Genomic DNA, 24,232 nt, shown 5'->3' on the forward strand with positions numbered 1-24,232 from the left:
CAAATATATAATCATACAGTTCTTGTCAACATTTGTCCGCAATAATTTTGCTATATATACACGAACTTCAGAAATCGCTGCCTCCACACTCCAACTCTTGGTCTCTTTTCCTAACCCTAGCTTCTTCCTCCCGCGCCCGACCCTGACCTCCGCACCTCCACTACTACAGAAAGAGTCATCCAAGCCTCCTCTTCACTATTAGTTCAAAAACAATCGACAATGATAAGGTATCACTATAGGTTTACAAGGTCCAACAGCTGATCAATCATTAAGCCATTGAGAACCGGTAGTAATACGCACTATCACTGATGGTTTTTATTACAAACCGGTAGTGATACAATAATACTTGTTAATGTAATGAACCGGCAGTGATACTTGTGTTATCACTACCAGGTGGTTTTAAGAACCGGTAATGATGAATCACTACTAGTTGGTGTCATGGACCAACAGTGACAAAGAAGTATCACTACCATTTGGTTCCTAAAACCAGCAGTGATGTGTCACAGTATATAGTCATTTTTGTGGCCCCAAGCCCGAGCAGAAAAAAGGAGCTTTGTTCTGCTCGATGGCTCTACTCGTTGCGTGGCAGCTCTTTGTGATGAGCTTGCACGGTGAGGCATCAAATTTTGGTGAAATCCACATGACCTAGGTGCTCAAAGGTTAGTAGGTTCATTTACATTTAATTTGTACTTAGATTTACTTGCTAGATTACTCTAGATTATGAAAATCGATGCTTGTTCCATGATGATGAATTTTGAAGGAGCTATAGCTCCAATTGAATTAGTGAATTTAAGAAAATTGATTTTAGGTATATATTATCTAGGCTAGTAAGTTCATCTATATTTATTTATACTTAGATGTACTTACTAGATTGCTTTAGATTTTGAAAATCGGTGCTTGTTTCATAATGATGAATTTTGAAGGAACTAGAGCTCCAATTGACTTAGTGAATTTAAGATAATCAATTTTATGTATACGCTATCTAGGTTAGCAAGTTCATCTATGACGATGACTAGTATGTAACTACCATATCTAGATACCCCACGATTCTTTGTCTTTCTCGGGGTATATCTTTATCTCTAGGAAAGGAATCATTGGATGAATGAAAACTACCCATAGGCACTCAGGATATCTCATAAGCAAAGAAATTTATCTCTAAGAATGGGAAGGAAGACTACAGAGGATGCATGATTCCCCCCCCCCCATATATATGGAGCATAGGGGTCCTATGGAGAACAAGTTGATCGAGAATTAGAAGCCATTATACGCCTGCGGAAGCTTTGTATCCACCAAGTCTCCTGCAGCCAGATCTCTGGCGAATACACACAAAGAAGTTGCCCAGCCAGGTTAGATATATCTAGGCTAGCCACACACCCTCTTTTGTAACAGACTCAGAGATCAATACAAGACAAACATGACGTAGGGCTATTATCCTAAGGGAGACATGAACCTCTACAAAAAAACCCATGTGTGCTATTTGATTCGTCTACTCGAAGTATCCCTTGTCTTTCCTACAAGTTTGTAAGATCGACAGTTCATCAATCGTCGACAATCTATATTTTATTTGTACTTAGAATTACTTGCGAGATTGCTCCATGATAATGAATTTTGGAGCTAGAGCTCCAATGGATTATCAATGTTGCTTAATCACTGCAAGTTCAAAAACTGGTAGTAATGAAATTTTTTTAACTGGCAGTGATCATTTCTGTAGTAGTGCTCGTCCACACCAGCGCCATCGCACCTTCTCCAGCCCCACCCCGATGCCAACACCTAACACCTTCTCTAGCCCACCTTGACACCGATGCAGATGTCATTGCACCTTATCCGACCCTCCCAGACGCAGATGCCACCACACCTTAATCGTCCCTCACCGATGCAGAAGCCACCCGTTGTTGTCCATGGTGATGCCCAACACCGATGAGCCTGTGCCCAAGCCCGAGAAGGAGATAGCGCTGGAGCCCAAGTCCGAGAAGGAGTAGGAGCCTGAGCTACTGGATGTTGACAACGAGGTACTTAAACGCTAAAATTCTATTGAATTTCAGTATGGATGAATAGATAGATGAGTGTCTTGCAGTTCTATGTATATTGATGAATGTATAAATGAATGGATAGATAGATGGATGGATAGATGAAGGGATAGATGAAGGGGTGAATGGACATATGACATTGCAATGCATATATAATGTTGTGAACTGGTAGTTTTAGTTCCTTTGGCTATATATGACATTGCAATGCGGCAATTTAGTTCATATCATAGTTTTAGTTGGGAAGTAAAATAGATATGAAATTGAAATTAGTTTTGAGCAAAGAGAGTGGTCATGTGATTTAAGTTGAATTTGCATCCATAGTCATGTTCAACAACCAAATCTACTTAAACTGTGTAGATCTGATACGCAAATTTGGCTAGAAAATTGAGGAACTTGGAGGGAAATATAGTTCCAGGATATAGTTCACTCTAAGGTCCTCATTTTTTTTCTAGCCATGCTTACCCTGCCAGTAAATAGGATTACAAATAGAACGTAGTTTCTTTCCTCTTTGAACATGCAAGTGATGAAAAAGGAGACCACTGTTTTCAGCTCTGGTAAGTGCAAAGCTCTATTGGGATGGTTTTAACATGCAGAGATGTACATGTGTTGAACTTTTCCAATAGAGTTTGCACTACCAATAGGTATCTCACATTCTGATGTAGAGTTTGTCTTCTTAGAAAATAACTGGTTGTTCTTCCTTCTTATGTCCTTGCATTGCTTTTATCTTTGAACATGCAAGATGACAGAGGAGATCTATTTTTTCATATATGTGACTACAAAGCTCGACTAGGATGGTTATTACACATGCATACATCTTTCACATGTTTTTATTGTCCCAGTTGAGTGTGCAGTCGCCTATATTTATCTCAACTTTTTTATGCACAATTCACGTTCTTCTTCATCTCTTGTCATATTTTTTTGCAAATGATGACACACTTGAATTTCCTTTGAGTGGGTATTTTTTTACTGCCAATGATGGTACCATGTCTAATCAAGTTTGAATGTGATAGTGCATGGTAGCTGCATTTAGGTTATACGAATTACCTAAACCATGGTACCCATAATATAACATTCAAATTTTACGACATACAATTGAAATACAAATGAATATCTTTTGTTTATTTTTAACAGTTGGTGATATTTTTATTATGCAATTTGTTTCTCCACCCTTATGTGTCTCTGGTTATAGGGCCTGTGATGGTTTTTGGCTGCCAGTTTTGTATTGGCATGTGATGATGAGAGGGGTGAACAAGGATGACGTCGTGGTGTGTACCACTATTGTGGCCATTATGCTTCTTTTTACTCTCTATCTCATCATCATTTAAGATAGAGAGAAAGAAGGTGTTCAATGTCCACAATATAGTCACTTCTGAGTATGCCTTAATCTCAGGCCCGTTATGTTGCAAAGGGTGGAATTAAACTGCTTTCACTTTGTATGTGTTGTTTTCCAAATTCTGATGCCATTCTATTGCCACAATTTAGTTAGTATGTTACATGTTTGCCTTTGCAAATCGTCAATTAGAACTTGATCATATATGACCGGGTTCTATGAAAGACCTTCTTTCCTGTAATGACACGTGTCCTCTTCTCTCTCCCCTCTTCAGCCCAGTCGTTGGATCAGAAGATATGTGGCTATATCAGGATCTCATGAAGTTCTTTCATAGGAAGGTTCTATATGCTTCCCCGGTTCATGGCTTGGTATGTCGTATTTTACGACCAAAAGTCTGAAATTTACTCAACTTAGCTCAAATGTCATGAACAAGTTTTTGGTTACCTGGATGCTTGCTTCAGGAGGTATCCAAATCATTTGGATGCTTTGGAAGCGTTTAACTCAATTTTTATCAACTCAATTGATCTCTCTCTAGGTGACAAGGGTTCTAATAGTAAAGGAGGACGACCACAAAAATTGATAGTAAAAGTAATATCATTGTTCTCCTTTGTCTAATAATTGTAATGTTGTGCTACAAGTTGACCCAAAATGGGAATTGAAGACTGCATGAATGACTACTTCTCTAACTAGTGGTATCATGGTGATGTGCATGGGATATATGTGCATGGGATACATGCACTGTGATATTTGTATGTGTGCAAAGAGTAGGGCTAGCATCCCTAGCAATGCTAGCCCTGCCCTCTGCACGTATGGAATAAGGATGACATGTAGACGCATAGGCGTAAACCATCTATATTATGGGACCAATTACTGTTAGAGCCAGAGGTGAACCATCTGCAATAATATCTTTGTTTTGTCAGACGATTTACTAGTACAACTACCACCTATGCACCTCATTGCAGACATTTTCCTCTTTATGAAGTGGCATGGATGAAAGTAATACAAATAGTTTATGCTGCTTAGCCATTTGCAACTATTCGTCATAGCAGACACATTACGTGAAAAATAGCTATGAGTGACGGTTCATATCCGTCATGGGTGTCGGGTCCCGTACCTGTCACCCTGGACACGTCACTGATAATTAGTTATTGGTGACGGGTAGCGTCTTCCATGTGCTTTGGTGGCAGACATAAGTGACGGCTAATCTCTTCATCCATCACTTATATCCTAATATAAGAGATGGATAACCTAGTTACCCATCACTTATGTCTGTCACCCATGTGCTGGGAGGAATACATAAGTGACGGGTAACCTGGGTTACTCATCACTGATGTGTATATTGCTCGGCAGGAATGTACTTCTTCCAGGCTGCATCTTGGAGCGTAACTAGGATTTGGTAGCCATCTTCTCCCTGCAAACAACAACAGTGTATCCAAATCCATATCGACAAACACAGTTAGATAAGAACTCGCTTCATCACAGAATTGCAAAGGTTACAAAGTTTTAATAATTCATTACAGAATCACAAATGTTACAAAGTTCTTATCAACTCATATTACAAAAGACCTAACAACCTAGGGGTCCTATAGTGGAACTCGCCGTGTGGGTTGATGACTTTAGACACCAAGAACTCGGTGATCCATCGTCAAATCTCCAGGAGTGCACCATCATTTAAAAAAATAGCGTTCAATTCCTACATAATTTGATGCATAAGCAATGTCATGTTATCATGAAATTAAACTAATTACTGTTAGTTACGAATAATCTTGTATTGAACTTACATCGGGGGATTTGATATCCTTTGTTCGGATTGTGAGGATCATGTTCCACGTAACATAGAATCTGCATTAGTTGCCTGGTGGTTGGTGGTGGCACTGCTGGAAAGAAATTTTAATGCTAGATCAAAAGGAAAAAAGCAACAACAGAGAGTATTTAGTAATATGTTTGGTAGCACTTACCGCGAAGACAGTTTTGTGTGTCAGTCTGCAGCCGTCTTTCTCGTTGTAGTCAGGTTGAGCTCGAATATACTTGTCAAAAGCCCTGCATAAAGATGGATCAATTAGGGAGCATTTGAATGTTAGAAAAGTTAAATATGTAAACTAAGTCAGGCAGAACTTACGCATCGAGGAGTCCTTTTACAGCGCTGTAATCACACTCTCCAGGTTTGCCTTTTCGTCCTACTGGTCTTGACGAGTTGAGGTACCACACCAAGTTCCACTTGAGGCAAATGACCAGTAAGATCCAATGGCCACCGGTGTTGTGGGCACCCATCAGGTACTGCATTTTGGAATGTTGTTGCATTGCCCTGGTCACATAGTCCATAGCGTAGTTGGGGTGAAGTTGGATGATCGCTATTGAAATGGCCTCAGGGTCAAGACATGTGATGGGCTCCTTGTTCTTCTTCGTTTCTTTCATCATGTGTCTGCAAATAAGAACATAGTTAAATTCAAGACTTAGTGGTATTAATTAATGAATATTTAGTTCCAAGGGACTTACAATGTGAAGATTCATAATAATGAAACGTCCAGGACATCAAGGTTGAAGAGGTCGTATAAGTCATTGAAACCCAAAACGAAGTAGTTATCTGCATTACTTAAGAGGTGTCATTGTTTGTACTGTATGACTATAGATGTGGCATTGCTGTCTCTAGAAGGTTGCATGTAGTAATTATGCAGGTCGACACATGCTTTTTTCAGCCTTGTTAGGCCATCTACCGTCATCATGGGCTTCCCATATTCGAATTTCATGTCGGCACTAGTCCATGCTGCTCCAATGTTTGTGGGCTTCTTTACTGGTACAATGGTCATCGACTTCTTCAGCAGGTGCTTCTTAGAGACTTTCTTCTCTGCCTCCTTTTTTTCTTCTTCTTTGGACTCTCCGGGGGAGGCAGAATTGGATCTGGAAGTGAGGTTGCCGGATGCGAAGGAGAAGGCAGTGGAGCCAGCTTCTCTGGAGGAGGAGAAGGCAGCTTCCTTCTCTGGAAGATGGGGGCGCGGCGGCGGTGCACTTGGAGATCGTCCAGACTGGGATGCGCTAGAGACCACGATGTCGCCCCTCTTCCACTGGATCCTTTGATGAAGCGCTTCACCCAGAGTTGTGACTTCATCATTGGGTGGGAGCTCCAACACGTGATTGATGGCAATGTTATGTACCATGTCCACCGTAACCACGGCATAGCCTGTACGTATCAGGATCGTATGTAAGATAGAGACTCATAGAAGCACCTGGCCCCTTGCAACCTCGATGTGATACCCGCCATGCCTGATTACAAGGCTGCAAGGTGTGGGCCCTTCTAGCAAGTCAATCGTATCTGGCTCAGTCACAGCAATAGTTACTTGTTGCTCGACCTCCTTGGAGGCGCAACTACTCTTCCCTGCAGCTCTAGGGCTAGCTTCCGTTGGCATGGAAATTTGTATTTCCCGTGATGCAAGCTGCTCCATGATGTTTGCGTAAACCTTTCGGGTGATGTCCTTTGTCAATGAATCCACATCCACTGCAGACCTCTTCCTCTTCTTGTACATCCTGAGGTCTTCGGGAAATCCATATTTCCAGCCCAGGGAACTTGATACACCCCGCACTCGACATGGGTGCTCTGGGTTTCCCAGCGCCGCTGAGAGAACATCATGTTCCCTGACCCCAGTGAAAGAACCTTGGCTGGCTTCGGCTGCCTTTTCTTTAACTTTTTCTGCGACTATCTAGGTTTCGCTATTTCTGAATGTGATTCCCCGCTTTAGAACAGCTCACCACTTGCAAGCAAATATGACCATGATCGTCCCGGGAATTGCAACCAAGGATTCTCATGGCCTTCTTTGGCTAACATTTCATCCTCTGCCTGCAATTTCGGCCTTTCCCAACGTACCTAGTTGCACCGGTCCTATGGTTGTGCTTGTTCCTAGCTCGAAGCTGCTTCTTATCCTCGCTCTCCTTTTTGAACTGCTCTGATTTCTTCATCTACACAAAAGCATCCCAATCTTCCTCTTTCAAGTGCTTGTAGCTCTCGAATGGCGCCACCCCTTTAGCCAAGTACCGATTCACAAGCTTGCTCTTAAAGCTTCGGTGAAGTTTTGGGATCGCTTTCATTGCTGTATTGACCACAGTGATCGTTTGACGCCCGCTCATGTTGCCAGGGTACTCTAGATACTCCTTGATGACATTATCGAACAACACCCTCTTCACTTGTCACTGAGGTCATTGAACTTAGTCGTTATCGGCACCCTATCCCGAGCAATGAGCCTTGTGACCCTCTGGAATCTATTCAGGGCCTTTTCATCCGTAGGCAGCACGTCAACATTGATTCTCGTGACGGTAACCTTATTCGTCAGCCACTGTGTTTGTGACCTTACCTTTCAGGCTCGTGCACCACTACCAGCTGTCTGGCTTGGAGACTGTGCTTTTGCCATCTAGAGAGAAAACAAGGGGAGTTGACATAAATAAAAAAATATTACTCCATTCAACAAGTATAAAATGTGTTGACTCATATCAATACATCTTCAGCGGGATTGTACTCTTCGTCACTTGCCCAACATCGGCTCTCCCGCATCGGTGACGGGTCAGGGCTAGGGCTGCGATACTGGCTTTCGCTGCTACCGGAGGAGGATGACACGTGCGGGCTTGATCTCCTATCCACCCCTTCTTGTGTTGGGGCGGCCTCAAGCGCTAGCATCCTTTGTGCTTTTGGTTTCTCAGAAGTGGCAGTCCTCTTCTTCCTCATGGAAATCAAGTGTAGTATATTTTGTTCTCAATAGAGGAAAGAAAAGGAATCAAGGTTAAGAAATCTGTGTTGAAATGAGTGTTCTCTAGATAGTGGTAGATGCGATAACCTACTAAAATAAACAGACCAATCTGCTCATATTACTACAAACTCTCCGGACAGCCCACCTTCCGGTTTCACATACTAAAGGTGGCAATGAGTCCAAGTATGCCAAAGAATAGTGTTCTCAAACTCTGCATCTCATAAAGTTGTTTTTTGAGACGGCTGGCACGTTAGGGAAATTAAATTTTCGTGATGAAGAGCTCAAATTAGGAGAAATGATTTGACAGCTTATTTTCTAACAAACCAATTTAATTATTTTGAGCTTCAGATATAATCCTTCCATCAACTAGAAATAATGGTTGATTCGGGGCTGGAACAGACTTTAATGTGTGCTTAAAAACCGATTGGAAAATTCTTCGGATGCCATGGAGCAAAGAACCTACGGTGATGACCATAGTCACAGTCAATTTTCCAAAATTGACTGCGATCATGGTCTCTGAACCATATGCACTATATGGTTTTGTAGTAGTGACTCGAGCATATCTATGGGCCGCACAAGATTGTTCCATCAAGTTGTTTCATAACCCCTTACATTTTTTAGAGAAAACAATTGGTTCCAACTTATCTTTTGCCCTTATCTTAAAACTTAGCCGAAGCTAGGCTAAACCATACCCTGCAATGAGATAAATTCCGAGCACAGAGTTCGAGAGAGTTATTGACATAAACTACTTAGGTCATCTCCAACTAGGTCACATCACCTAGCTATAAGCTAGTCCATAGTAGTATTTGTCCTATATGGAGGAAAGAGAGGGAACACAATAGCTTAACTGTATTTGTGCTTGATGTATCAATCAAGGTTAATATATAATTTGGGCTTTCTTGTTTGTAGCGTCTAGTTTAAGCCAATCATGAATTATAAGTGCCAACGACGCAGCGAATAATTAGCATTATCTAGCTATCTAGCAATGTTAAGGTGCGTTGAATGATTAGTAGAGGAAGTTTCTTCTCGAGCAAGCGTGTAGCACATGCCAAAGAGTCCAGAGAGTGTAAAACTACAAGGGAATAGAGATGATGAACTAGCAACATAATGTTTTCCATAGCCTTGTACAGCCAAAGATCATCGGTTTCCTAATCAAAGGCAAACATGACTACGCAAGGAGAGGATCAGATAGTTTTGATTTCTGCGCAACTGAAGTAAAATGTGTTACTAATAAATTACCAAGCAAATGAAAAAATAAAAGAAAGCCTGGTTTGAAGAAAAAATGAAAGCTAAATTATTTCATTCCCAAATGCAAATATGTATGAGGATGGATGCTGCAATACTATAGCCTCTAGTGATCAGCTGGGAGGATCTTTCTTCAGCTAAAGCAGCTTTCACCTCACGGGCTCGGGGGAGATGGTGGCGACAACGATGGGCGACGGCGCTATGGCAGCGACGACAGCGATGGGTTGGGGGTGATGGGGCGACGGCGACGGGTGGAGGGCGACGGGTGGAATGCGATCGCAATGGGTGGAGGGCGACGGTGACAGGTGGAGGGCGACAGGGCGACTACGGCGATGACAGTGGGTCGGGGGACGATGGCAACTGGAGGAGGTCGACGGCCGCGGGTCGGGGGGCAACGGCTCATGGCGGCGGGTGGAGGCCGACGGCGACGGCGAACCCTAGCTCGAGCAGGCAAAAAGTCTTAGACAAAACGAGAGTGCGCGCACAGGGACTAACTAGGGTTATATGCAAACAAGTCATAGGTGACAGGTAATAAATGTCACCCGTCACTTATTGTAAGTAATAGGTGACGGGTTAAGAATATCACCCATCACCTTTTACTTCGTATAAGTTATAGGTGACGGGTTAAGAATATCACCGTCACATTTTACTTCGACTCGGCCCTTACATATAAGTCATAGGTGACGGATCATGTTATTTACTCGTTACCTATTAGTTATAAAAGTGACGCGTTAATAATATCACCCGTCACAATTTATAAATTCAAATAACTTAAAATAGAAAATTCAAATTTTAAATTAATATTACAAATTCAAATAACTTGAAACCTAATATTCAAATTTGACATTAATATTACAAATTCAAATAACTTGAAACCTAAAATCCAAATTTGGCATTAATATTACAAATTCAAATTACTTGAAACCAAAAATTCAAATTTGACATTAATATTTCATACTCAAATTCAAATTCACCATTTTCGTGCTTTCTTGACATAGATCCCTTCGTTATGGTCAGAGCATAGGTATAGAGTTTTCTCGGTCGGTGAAAGGTTTGGCACGATTGCAGTAGCAAAAGGGGGATTTCATCAACACTCAGATCTCCTCTATTTGACCGTAGTATGTGCCCCTCTGCATGCCGTTGTCATAAGAATCTATACGAACACCATTGTTCTGGTATATACTCTTCTCATCTTGGGCAACCGTGTAAAATGTGTATCCATTTATATCGTACCCTTGATATGTCATAATTGTGTATATAGGGCCCGATGCCAGTTTTTTATCAGAGCACTTATAGGAGTACTCGATTGTTTGATTCGCTCTCAAAACCAAGTCACAAACCTTTGCATATGTTGTCTCGCAACCCAAGCTTCGGTCTGCCCTGGATTCTCTTCAAGTAGCATCTACTTGTGCTTATCGACATATGGGCACACTTCGCTCAATTGTTGCAGCACGAGGAAATGATCTTGGTCGTATACCTTCTGATAAGGAGTTATTGCCATCTTCCCTAGGACCCCTACACCTGCAAGCCTCACATCATGGTGAGACTTAGGCACACTAATTAGGTTATTTGGGTCAATGTAATTAATAGATCACTCTAATGCCTCCTCCGTCGCGTAACCCTGCACGATATATCCCTTGGGAAAGGCTCGATTCCTTACGTACGACTTGAGAACACTCATATATCTCTCATATGGAAACATGTGATGCAGGAACATGGGGCCAAGGAAGTGTATCTCCTTCACAAGGTGAGCAGTGAGATGTACCATGATATCGAAAAAGGATGGTGAGAAATACACCTCAAGAATACATAGTCTCAAAGTGTCTTTTTTTTCTAGTTCCTCGAGCGAGTCTAGATCGAGCACCTTTTGTTCAATTGCATTCAAGAAAAAGCACAGGCTCAGGATAGCCTCGTGAACCTTAATTGGGAGGATGTTCCTAATAGCTACCACAAGCAGTGACATCATCATCACATGGCAATCATGGGACTTCATCAAGGCGAAATTCATTTTCATCTCTTTCACCAAAACAAGTTTTGCAATGTTGGACGAGTAACCGGAGGGAACTTTCACACTATACAAGAACTCACAAAATTCTTTTTTCTCCTTCTTGGAGAGAGTGATAGCTGCTGGGGTAGGTGTTTTCCTTTGTTCGTATCATGTGCATGGAGCTTTGGCCTTAAGCCCATTTCTTCAAGGTCAGCTCATGCGTTCTCATGATCTTTTCCTTTTCCCTTCATTTGGAGCAATATACCAATCAGACTCTCGCAGATATTCTTCTTTACATGTATGTTGTCAATAGAGTGGCAAACATCTAATTTTTCCCAATACTCTAGCTCGAATAGTATTGATTTCTTGTTTCACATTCCTAACTGTTCATCATCCTTGGAGGATTGTTTTCGCTTGCCAAGGACAACATTGATATTCTTAACCTGATTGTGGACATCTTCCCCGTTGAAATGCCTCAGATGTAATGCTTTCTCCCTTGTTCTAACAAACTGCTTATCCATGTTTTGGTATGGGTGCTTCCTGGGAAGGAAACGTTGATGCCACATGTACAGTATTTTCTTTGAGTTGTTCAACCTCAAACTGTATGTGTCATCTAAGCAATGTGGGCAAGCTTCACCTTTTCTTTTGCTCTGACCTGACAAGTTACGAAGTGTTGGCAGATCATTGATGGTGACGAACAACATGGCATGCAAGGTAAAGTACTCTTGATTGTACTGATCCCAAACCTCGACGCCTTCCGATCGAAGTTTCTTAAGATCATCAACTAAAGGTCTAAGGTACACATCGATATCGTTCTCAGGTTGTTTCGGTCTTGATTCAAGATCAACAACATAATGTATTTCTGCTTGTTACAAAGCTAGGGTGAAAGGTTGTAGATCGACAATACAACAGGCTAGGTGCTATGTGAGGTACTCACATTACCGAATGGATTCATGTCATCTGTACTCATAGCAAACCTAATATTTCTCAATTCTTCGGCAAACCAACCAAATGTGGAATCAACGATTCACCACTGAGCGGAATCCACCGAGTGTCGTATCATTGTGTCGTTCTTACGACTCTCCTTCTGCCAACGCACCAATTGTGCCTCATTTCTGTTGGCAAACAAATGCTTCAGATAGGGAATTACAGGAAAATACCACATCACCTTCCTAAGACCACCTTTACTTTTCTTGCCCCCATCCCCGTCACCACCGTCATTTCTACGCTTATATCAATGGGTTCCACAAACGGGGCATTGATACAACTCTGCATACTCTCCACAAAATAAGATACAATCTTGCTTACATGCATGTATTTTTTCTATTTCCAGTCCTAAAGGAGAAATTATCTTCTTCACGTACTAGACGCCCTCGGTCACTAAGTTCTCCTCCAGTAGCATGTCCCTTATCAGATCCAGCAATGCTTCGAAACTCTTGTCAGTCCAACCATGGGTTGCCTTCAGCTCTAAAAGCTTTAGGTTCCCAAATATCCGCGTGTACTTCTCCTTACTGTTGGAATAAAGGGGCGTCTTGGAATCCCGCACAAAGTCCTGGAATTTAGCAAACTAACCATTGTTATACTCGTTGTGCCACTCGACATCCCGCACCATCTGGTGTCTCCGAGATCATTATCATTGAAACCTAATATGTCCTCATCCCTGAGATCATGATCCATTTCACCGTGTGTAAGTCCTTGATCCACACTGTCGGCATGGAGGGCCCAAACCAACTCTCCCTCGTTAAGGCCTTCCTCACCATGATTGTTTCAACATGTATAATTCTCTTTAAATCCACACATGACCAAGTGTGCATGGATATTGTATGATTTCAGTAACTTCTTATCATTCTTGCAGTTACGATATGGATAATACATTGTCATTTTACCATGATCTTTCATATCCACCAAGGCAACACTATTGAAATGCTTCACCCTACTCAGGTACTCCGAACAAGTTCGGGTCTCAAGGTACATTCAACTTATGTCCATCATCTACAATTAATATAAAAACATTCATTCTTCATTAACAATTACCTTAATTTCGTGGTTAAGCATGCGATTAAAAATTCCATACAAATACACTAGATCTGTGGCATCTCGTTGTAGATTGGGCAAGCCTAGTATCAAATCTAACATAAATACAACTCACTTGTACTAAGATTTTGGAATAAAGATGCAAAATAGCCGATTACAACTCAAAGCACAACAAATCTACCAAATAGGGATTAGAAGAGAAGGAAAGGAGGAGAAAAGGGGGATGCCAACATTGAAAGACCTAGCACCAATTCAAATTTCAAATCAACAAGATATTAGAAAATCTCTACCGGAGCCGGTGAAAATTGCCAACACTGTACGAGCGGAACTGTTGAGTAACTATTCACCCACACAGTGACTGGCCAACTCTTTAAATAGAGCTAAGTAATAGATGACGGGTGATAATATTACATGTCACTTATAACTGGCCTAGAGAGACCTGTCACATTTGCCAAGTCATAAGTGACGGGTCGTAACATGACCCGTCACTTATGACTAATGCAGGAAAATCCGTCACTTATGACTAAGTCATAAGTGATGGGTTTAGTTATTACTCTTCATTCATGTTATAGGTGACGGGTATTATTACGACTCATCACCTATTGTTTGTTATCTGTAATGGGTAAATACTTGGTCCCGACCTGAGACGACATAAGTGACCGGTCGTATAATGACTCATCACTTATGTATATCTCCTTTATCATTTTTCACATAGTAACAGTTGTTGAACCATCTGCATTATTCTGTTTATTCCCAACACTTCTGGGCAGATGGTTGCAAAATCGTCCGCTATACATGTTTTGTAGTAGTGGTGGGGAGTAAACTCGATGGCTAACAAGACAATGGTGACGAATAAATCTAAAGTGTGATGGAAGTCCATGGTCGACAGCATTGACCATTTTAAGGATGAGGTTTGGAGGCTAAGGGCATACACGATCGAGGTGCTATGGCATGGTGCTTGTGTAAGAAAACTGGTTATTCTTTTCACCATGTACTACAACAACAACAAAAATGTCATATGTGACCGGCTATCACTGTCGGTTTGGCTAGAATCAGCATTGATAGCTTATCACTACCGGTTCATAACCTCCAACGACTGATTAATTATTGATGTCTTATGAACCAGTAGTGACAATACGTATTACTGACAGTTCTTGTTATAAACTGGCAGTAATAATTTAAATATTAGTATCGATTCATATTACAAACCGCAATGATGTATTACTGTCGGTTTGTAACAAAAACCGGCACTAATATGGGAGTATCACTGTTGGTTTTTTGTTATGAATAGGCAATAATACTCCCATGCATATATTGGCTTCGGTCTTCTCCCAGAGGCCGAGCTGAGCAGAGGAGTTGCTTGGCTTTTTGGCCTTCGGCACCCATTGGAGGTGATTTTGTGATTGGAGGCTTCAAAATTGGGAGATATCTTGTCCATCCACTTCATGTAAGCACTACAAGGTTAGTAGTTTTATCTAGAATTATTTTGATCCCTTGTTTTACTTGTTAATTTTCTCTACATATTGAAAATTTGCATGTTTATTTAGATGCATATTTATAGAGGTAGAGCTCCAATTTTAAGCCCTGATTTAAGAATTAGATTTCAATCACCTCTTTAGAAATGTATGTACAATGTATAGATATAAGGTAGCTCCAATTGAAGGTTGATTAGCATTATATTAATTAACCAAGCTAACTTTTAATTGATTATAAAATTATCGTGTGATCAATTATTATTTACTAACATTAGTTTGTGAATTTAAATTGTTCATATGAATTTAGATAGATTAAATTTTCCAAATTGCATTATAATCTTATTGGGGTTTATTAATTCAATGGATTTAAAATAATAAATAAAACATTGTGACAATAAAAAATTATAGATGCACCGAAGATAGATATATATTTAATTACTACTTATAATAATGTGTAGGGCATTCGAACGATACTTTAGAAAGGGTGTTCAACATGCCTCATTCAAGAAGGAATTTTTTGTCCGAACCGACTTTCCAGTACATACAGAATATGATCCGAACCAACTTTCCGGTACATACGAAATAAATGTCTTACAATTCCTACTAAGTGATTGGTTCCATAACCCTAAAGTTTTATTTCTTTTTTTCAGTGTATGAGGCGGTTACATGGCAACAATTTATGTAGATTCTATATATATACATTCATACATGGATTCACCTCAAATGAAGTTGACCAAAATGATGTCGTATTCATGCATTTTTTACAGCTTCTATATGTACGTGTACATGGATTAAGTTCTTCGATTCTTTAATAACAGCGCTTCAAGTTGAGCACAAGTGTAATTTTACTCCATAAAATCATTGTCGTTCAAGAACATCTCACCGGGTTCCTCTTGAAAGAGGTTATCGATGATAGGGCGCATTATCCTACTAAGATTAGTCGTAGACTCCTTTATTTGATACTCATGACTTCCCTAATAGTTCTTGGTTATCTTGCATACTTGCAAGCTTGTCTTGTATATTATGAACCTTGTATGAACTTTGGTGAATGAGAACAAGGATGTACTTGTGTGTGTATGCTTGAATGAGATGTGAATGTATGTTTATATATGCTTGAATAAGACTTTGATTTTTCTGTGTGTATATGTGTGAATGAAATACTTATATATTGTTGTGTGCTATTTGGGGCTACCTAGAAATGGAAATTATGCATATTGGGGCGTCGAATTATCATTGATGGTTCATGCAAACCGGCAATAATAGTCAACATATTACTACCGGTTCAACCCTCGATCCGATAGGATTATCACTATCGAGTAATCATTATCGGTTCAAAAACCGGTAGTAAAGCCAGTTATAAACCGACATTGAACACGTTTTCTGTAATAGTGACATCAGATAAGCCAAGTGCTTATAGGAAGGAAGTGGTGTTTATAGTTTGCTCCAAGTGTTTAGTATGTGCTAACAAGATAGTTGAGCTCATTTAAGCACCAGCTTATATGGGAGAGAATAACTTTTATACAAGTGCTTAATGATGTGGCAATATTCTCTCTCCATAGGCACTCATGGCCAAACACCTTGCACTGTATATGGATGTGGTTGCGTCCGAGGTTACCATCGAGATACAGTTGCAAAGAAACCGGAGTTAGTTCCCATCAACCGGTGAGAACTGGGCGCTATAACTAATTAGAGGGGTAAAATTGTCCTTTTCTCATTAACTTTTCCGGGAACGTATCCTTTTTCCCATTAATCAGTGTTAACCATTACGACAGCGGGCAAAAATGAAATAAAAACGCGCAATGACAATAGAGCCGAGAGCACATTTAGGATAAAATGGAGATCAATAATGTTCCTACAGATGCAAAAAGAAGTTTTCTCTATCAGGAATATATATAGGGAGCCATGGCCGTTGCAATGTGCAAGTGACACGGCCGGCCGGTAGCTAGTTGAGCTACCGGTGCTGCTCGTCGTGTCTGAAATATGGCGTCGTCGTTCCTGGTTTCATTCTTGCTATTAGCCCCGGCGGTTTGTGTCGTCGGTCAACAGCCAGGTGTCTCACTTCAACCATGCATCGATCATGTACATCATTATTCCCGCCGTCCATGCGAAATTTGGATACAAACACAGCAGAATTGATCAGTGGTGCACAAGCAGGTTTCCTAAGCATCGACTGCGGCCTGGACGCCAATTACAGCGGCTACAAGGACCCCAACACCGGCATCTTCTACGTCTCCGACGGGCCGTACGTCGACACCGGGGAGAACCACATGGTGGCCGCCCAGTACCAGGGGTGGCGTAACCGTCACCTCCAAACGCTCCGGAGCTTCCCTTCCGGCGTGCGGAATTGCTACACGCTCCCCACCAAGGCTGGGGCCAAGTACATCGCCCGGATGGATTTTTTTTACGGCGACTACGACGGCAAGAACAGCTCGTCGGTGGACTTCGACCTGCACCTGGGGCCCAACTACTGGGTCACCGCCTACTCCGGCTACGTGTACGAGGCGCTCTTCGTGGCGTGGGCGAGCTCGGTGCCGGTGTGCCTGGTGAACACCGGCCACGGCACGCCGTTCGTGTCCGTGGTGGAGCTCAGGCCGCTCGACGCCCTCTACCCGCCCGTCACGCCCGGCTTCTCCATGTCACTGTATACACGGCAAAACATGGGGCCAAACGCTTCATATACCCGGTATATATGTTCTTCCCGTGACGTACAGCAGATCGATCGAGCTACGTAGCCTTCACGGCTTCGCCCATCCGTCCTTTCTATTTGACGTTCCTAATTATTCCGTGTTGTTAAAATTTCGCCCTTTTAGATTTATCATCATTGTAATAGTATATTTTTTATCAAAAGTTTATGTAAAGTTATGAAAACTAACGGTTATGTTATAATATGATCCAAATTCTAGTCATCCATAGCACGACTAAACCTACTCTTAGAATGGGTTCTATTTCCCCTTTACATATATGCCCTATGTAGAGCGCGGGGAGAGACAGCACTAGAGGAGCAAATTAGAGAGTCATTACAATACCCTTGCTTGTAAACTCCCATCATATAGTGATTCTCATATTTGTGTGTACATGGTTTCTTTCTCGAAAAAAAAAATCCACCTATTATATATGTCTCTTTTTCATATAGTTTTGCCGCACATACTATAGCTAACAGGTCAAATTTACATCTCAAAGTTGTAGAAAAGTGAAAATCATCGTAAAGAAAAAGTTAAGAGAGTACATACGTGTGGTGCAGAACAAACTAATTTGTAATCACGTGACCTTTTTCTTGTATTCATACAGGTATCCGGATGATACATACGACCGTTATTGGTGGCCGGTGGTGACCGATCCACGCTGGGTGAACCTATCGACCACAGGGCCTATCCAGCCGGACCCTAGCTTCATCCAGCCCTCGCTCATTCTCCAGACGGCTGTCACAGCGGCCGGCAACGACACAACGCTCACCGTCTTGTGGCAAGAGAACAGGAAGTCGTACTCCGTTATGGTGTTCCTACACTTCGCTGACTTCCAAAACACCCAGCTCCGACAGTTTGATATCTACTTGAACGGCGATCGTCTGGGAGCGAGCGATAAGCCGCACAGCCCCTCCTCCGTGGTTGCTTCATGCGTGTATAGCTCTGGCATGTACAGGTCCCCTGACGGCAGTTACAACATCACTCTCGCCGCCACCGCCAGCTCCGTGCTGCCGCCGATGCTCAATGCACTCGAGATCTACACTGTCATCACACATGACAGTCCAACAACATTCCCTAAAGACTGTGAGCTCACACTCTGCCCCTCTCCCTAGCATATATTGAATTTTGCTAATAAGATGAAAGTCTCGAGATGAGGAGTGCCCTAGGACTTAAATTTGGCTTATTTAACCCTTAATCTTATAACATCGGTTTTTGCCCGGAGTGGTTTGGTTTTGTCGTCATGGATCGATGTCATACCATGTGGCTCTTTTTTACTCAATTTGGGCAGTTGGGCTTCGACAAGTTGGCTCAAGGCATTGTTGGAATTTGAAGAGGTTTTTCCTTTAAAATTCGAATTTGAGTTGGAGTCAAATTTGAATTGAGTAAAATTCCGTGAAAAAGAAAAAAGAAAAAGAAAAAAAAAAGAGAGGAATTGGCCTGACCGAATGGGCCGCTTCAAGGCCTAAAAGCCGAGCAGCCCACCCGGCCAGCTGCCTGCCCTAATAGGGTGCCTAGCTGCGCGTGTGCTAGAGAGCAGCCGCCACAGAGGCGTGCTGGGAGGGGGCTCCGCCCTTCTCGGCTTCTCCGTTCGTCGCCCAGCGATTTCGGCGCGCCGTTGAGGCGTGATGGGGTGGCGGCCGTGCTTCTTCCTCTCTCTAAAAAGGCAGGGGCTCTCACCTGTTCTTCAACCCCTGAAGTCTTTCCTTCTGCGAGCTTTTCCCTCTTGCTCTGATCTACAGCTCTCTCTCCGTTTCTTCTTGCGCGAGGCTGTGCCGGCTTTCTCCGGTGGGGCGTAGACCGACCCGGTTGAGCTCTCCACTGGGTGAGTTCCCGTCGGCTCTGAGTCGCTGGCCTCGTGCGGGATTTTTTGGAGCCGCACCTTCTGCTTGTTTGGTGCTCGGCTGATTCGGTGACTGGCTGCACGTGTGTGCGAGGAGATCTGTGGTGTGGTGATTGGTATTTTCTGCGCTGTGCCTTCGAGCACGCCATTGCTTGCAGTGTTCGGCGGATCCACCTTGGCCCAGTGATTGGACTTCGGTTGTTGTGGTTTCTCTGCTTCTTGCGAGTTGGTTGTGGTGTGCCTCGCAGCCGGCTTTGTGGCATTGTATCTCTGAAAGCAATTCCCAGTTGACCTCGGCATAGAGGGGGAATCTCAGTTTTCTGGGTCAGCGCATTTGCGTGCCTTGCCATCTTCATCCTCCCGGACAGTAAGCCCGTTCCAATCCTATCTTTACATTCTAGCGTGCAATTTTGATTCATATTCATATACTTTGTATATGCATACTAGAATTGGCAATATTCTGCTCTGTGATGAATGCGAGCTAAGTGCGATTAGTGTATCATTTGAGCTCTTTTGCTGGGCCGTAGTTGCCGGTTATTGATCTAGCTGAAATCCTGTTATTAGTCTCTGTGTCCACTGTGGTGTGGCTTTGCCACCCTCTGCTCAGTGGTTCTGTGTTGAAAAGAGAACTCTAGAAAGCTTTGGTGCTGTCTGGTTCGGTTGGCTTGGGCGCCCTTTGCATGTTACCCTTGATCTGGTGTCACTTTGTGGCATTCTGTTCTGACCAGTTGTAGTTGGCTGTATTTGATATTGTCTGATCTTGATGGTTTGGGCGCCCTGGTGTGTTCTGTGTTCGGCTGTCATTCTCTGATTGCCGACTGGTACTGTGCTTTCTAGAGGAGTTCTCTTGATCATAAGACTTGTGTAGCTTGGCCTAGCTTTAGAGGAGATTTGATACACTAATCGGTAACATCTTAGTATGTGTTGATGGCCGTTAAGTCGGCAACTCGCTCTGAGAGCCATGACTTTGTTTCAATATATGTTCATGAGTTATATTGCCTCTCTGACAGTCTTGTTTCATTTGTATTCATGAGTAGCTTATGTGTTTTCATATATGCTTTTGAAATGCTCATGTTTATCTATATGAAAAATGTTGTCAGTTATGTTTTTATATATTCTTGTACATTCAGAATCAATTCATTCGGAAAGTTGCTAAAATGTAATTTGAAACAACAGGCATGTGTCCAATAATACACGAGAAACCAACAACGCAACCCTGTGCAAGACTTCAAAGAACGGAAGAACTCGTCGAGTAGAATAGGAATAGATCAAGACATCTCCATTGTAATATGTGATTCTTGAGATAATACAAGACGAAAGCAATAACAGAACGTAATGATAAAGGGCACAAACCTGTATAAACTTCATGCTCATTGAGCTCTCTGCGATTTGAGTAGTTAGATGCCAGGTATCCCCGTTTCAATACAAATATTTGCCTATATCTACTTACCAACCTTCAGCAGGGAGTGAATTATCGATTCTAAAACTAATGGCTCAATTTAGCAAGATAAACCTAAGTCAATTATATCTAAATATACTCTAGGTTTATCTAGTATGGCTATTCTACCACAATAAAATTTTGTATCCTATGAACCAAACATACAAACTACATATGGCAACTCTAGAAAAGGTAAATGCAGAATAGTAAATGCAACAGGTAAATGTGGAATGTAAAGGATAAAGAGGATGTAAAGTCGGCACGATGAATTTTTCACGTGGTATCAGTGAGTTGACGCTCACCTTAGTTCACGTTGAAGCCCCTCGCAAGGGTCAAGCTCCCCAATCAGTTGTTTCAAGGTTGTAGCTGTTAGAGCTCTCCACACACATCAATGGGTCTCCTGCTAGGGCTCACCCGGTGCACTCCAACCACTCGCAATGCTTAAGGTCACTTTACAACCTCCTTGGAGGGTCTTGCAAGACAACAACACTACCAAGCCATCTAGGTGCTGGCAAGAACCAAGAATAGCAAGCATGGACCACTCTCTTGATCCACCTGTAGGATAATCATCTAGCTAGATGCACACTAGGGTCAATTTAACACTATTCAAGTTATTAATCTTGTGCTAATTTCCTCGATCTTCACTATCTTTACTTTGGTGGCAAGAACTCTCAAATATGTGTAGAAACACTCCCTCCAACTCAGCACCATTCAAATGGTCGGGTGGTGGAGTATTTATAGGTCCAACTCCAAAAACTAGATGTTGGAAGAAGTTGCCCATAAATTGTGAGCATATAATGTTCCAGTGAATACTCTAGTAAGTACATCGAATCATCCGATGAGTGTAACTTCAACAGTACCAAAACTAGCCATTACTTGTATTGTCTGTGCATCGATGCTCCGTTGATTCTTCAACTCTTAGCACCAGAACATCCGGTGTGCATAACATCCCAAACTTAGCCTCTCTGGAAAAGTACTCCAATGAAATCCTCCTTTGATCACCGGAACATCCGGTTCTATTTTCTTACTGAACATCGGAATATCTAGTGTGATTCTTTGATGTACTCATTAGATCAGCCATTGAGTACAATTCTAGAAATTTGCAGTATGTAAATTGGGCTTAACTTTTCACTCCAAAGTCCGATTTTAATGATTTTAGACTCTATGGAAAACTTGTGAAGAGATCTACATGTATTTACTAAAATCTTAAGCTCAAACTATTTGTGAATAACATAATATCTAGTGCAGATATCCTATGTGCACATTGAATCATCCAGTGGGTGTAACTCTAGAAAATTTCCATCCGTATTTTGGATATAAGGACTCTTATTTTGATGATCTTGTACTCTATAAAAAGCTTGTGAAGAGATCTACATGTGTATACTGAAGTATTGAGCTCAAAACCATTTGACAAAAATCAAATTTATGAGATAAGTCTAATTCAATCATCTCTTTGTCATGGCTTCTAATTCAATCATCTCTTTGTCATGGCTTCCCCTTTTTTGTTCTTACTTCAATTCTTCAATCCGAACTCCGATTTTGATGATCTTAGATTATATGGAAAGCTTGTGAAGAGATCTACATGTATATACTGAAATATTGACCTCAAAACTATTTGATCAAAATCAAATTCATAGGACAAGTCTAATTCAATCATCTCTTTTTTCCGTTTTCGCTTCATTTTGTTCCGGCTTCTTTAGGACTATATAAACCTAGTGTGCATCACTACTAGACTATTAGCCTAAAGACACTAGATTAAGCTACTAAACTCAAACCTCTCTGTGTAGTACGGTCAAAGAAAATAAACATATCTACACAAGTGATACTCTCAATACCATGATCACTTGTCTAAGCAATATGTCCTTATATCTTCATAAAGATCTTTTTTGACCTTGATATTAACTTATTTGAGCTGTTTGGAACCCCAAGCTTATCTACTTCATCCATAAGACTTAATCTTTGTAAACTAGCAAACCTTGTTAACCCTATTAATTATATTGATATTAATCACTAAAATATACTAACCATATGCTAGGGTCATCAATCTTTTAGACACACATGAATAGCAAATGTAGCATTGTTCACCATCAAGCTGCCTCACTGCCACCCCACCCGGCTACAGGGAGAAAAGGGCCCCCGCCGTGTCCGGACAGAAATGTGTCTGCGCGTGCGCTTTGCCGTAACCCTACTTTTTTACTTGAATTGTTCTTTTTTAGGTTCGAACATTGACTTGAGTTTGAAGTTTTTAGTCCGAGTGGAACATTTTGATTTTCAATTGAAAACTTTTGAATCAAAGTGGAACCACCTGAAGAGCCATACCTTGCGCCGCCTGCCCTTGTGCTCAAGGTGCTCGATCAAGTGACGTTTAAGACTACCTCACCGAAGTGGGTCCCACCTTGGCAGGTTACATTGGATTACGCACATAAGTAGGTAGATTGAAATGTTTTGCCGAAGAATCTGCGTTGAATTGATTTTTTTTTCCTTCAATCTATGTAGTTGTTGATTCTCTCGTGGATATGCAATTGGCCTGACAAGTCATGAACCTGAATGGTTGCTTTCAGTGACCAAACATATTCCTGATCAGATTTTTTTTCCTATGCTAGTTGACGCCATCATGGTTATCAAACTCGAGTATGGAGTGAAGAAAAACTGGATAGGTGATCCATGTTTTCCAACCAAATATGCTTGGGACGGCGTGAAATGCAGCAATACAAGTGATAACGTTGTGAGGATAACATCAATGTGAGTATCTGTAAACATTATTTAGGTCTTACATTGTGATTCTTACCTGTACTAGTGATCCAGTATATTATAGATGCATTTGACTTATGTTGGATTGAAAATTCTAATGTAGAGATCTCTCCAACAGCAACTTGCATGGCGCAATATCCAAAAAATTTACATTGCTCACGGCACTCGAGAATTTGTAAGTGCTCCAAAATAGGTTAATGTCCACTGCCTTCTATCATTGACATCGAAAAGTTCCATTTTCCATGTGAGAATCCCGTTCTAATTCCTCTAATCATGAGTGAGCAAGCACCAACTAGATCCAAACAAGAACTCTTCACACTGCGGATGGTTGTATTTTTGTGTTATCGAGATATATTTTTATACAAAGAATATATTACGTTTCAGATTTCTTTGAAAGAAGCGATTCTGTAGTTAGAGAACTCGTGGATACTTCGCAACATTTTTTTTTGGGTACTTCGCAACATCTTTAAGAGCGCATCATTGTTCTGTACGCTATGGCACTCTTCACTGAACAGTGCATGAGTGAGCTTTAGCATAGAGGAGTAATAAATGCACACAAAGAAGTATAACTTGCGTCCCCTTCAGGAGAAAGAGTCAGTTATATTCCATATGCCTAAGAAGAATACTATCTTAAAAGAATGACTGCAAAGGTGGGGATTGGAGGACACACTGTTGTATGACAATCCAG

At 41.6% G+C, this 24,232-nt stretch overlaps 1 protein-coding gene across 1 annotated transcript in view; it reads left to right on the forward strand.

Annotated features, from left to right (window-relative positions):
* Window positions 1-24,232, forward strand: part of LOC133901468 (probable LRR receptor-like serine/threonine-protein kinase At1g51810) — a 50,904-nt gene that overhangs the window by 17,171 nt on the left and 9,501 nt on the right. The window contains exons 2-6 of the mRNA XM_062342828.1: window positions 16,778-16,881; window positions 16,972-17,514; window positions 18,120-18,598; window positions 23,397-23,535; window positions 23,648-23,719. Of these exons, the coding sequence (XP_062198812.1) occupies window positions 16,778-16,881; window positions 16,972-17,514; window positions 18,120-18,598; window positions 23,397-23,535; window positions 23,648-23,719 (1,337 nt within the window). The remainder of the gene's footprint in view (window positions 1-16,777; window positions 16,882-16,971; window positions 17,515-18,119; window positions 18,599-23,396; window positions 23,536-23,647; window positions 23,720-24,232) is intronic.

This window comes from Phragmites australis, chromosome 20 (genome assembly GCF_958298935.1).
Source record: "Phragmites australis chromosome 20, lpPhrAust1.1, whole genome shotgun sequence".
In the NCBI taxonomy this organism is placed as follows: Eukaryota; Viridiplantae; Streptophyta; class Magnoliopsida; order Poales; family Poaceae; genus Phragmites; species Phragmites australis.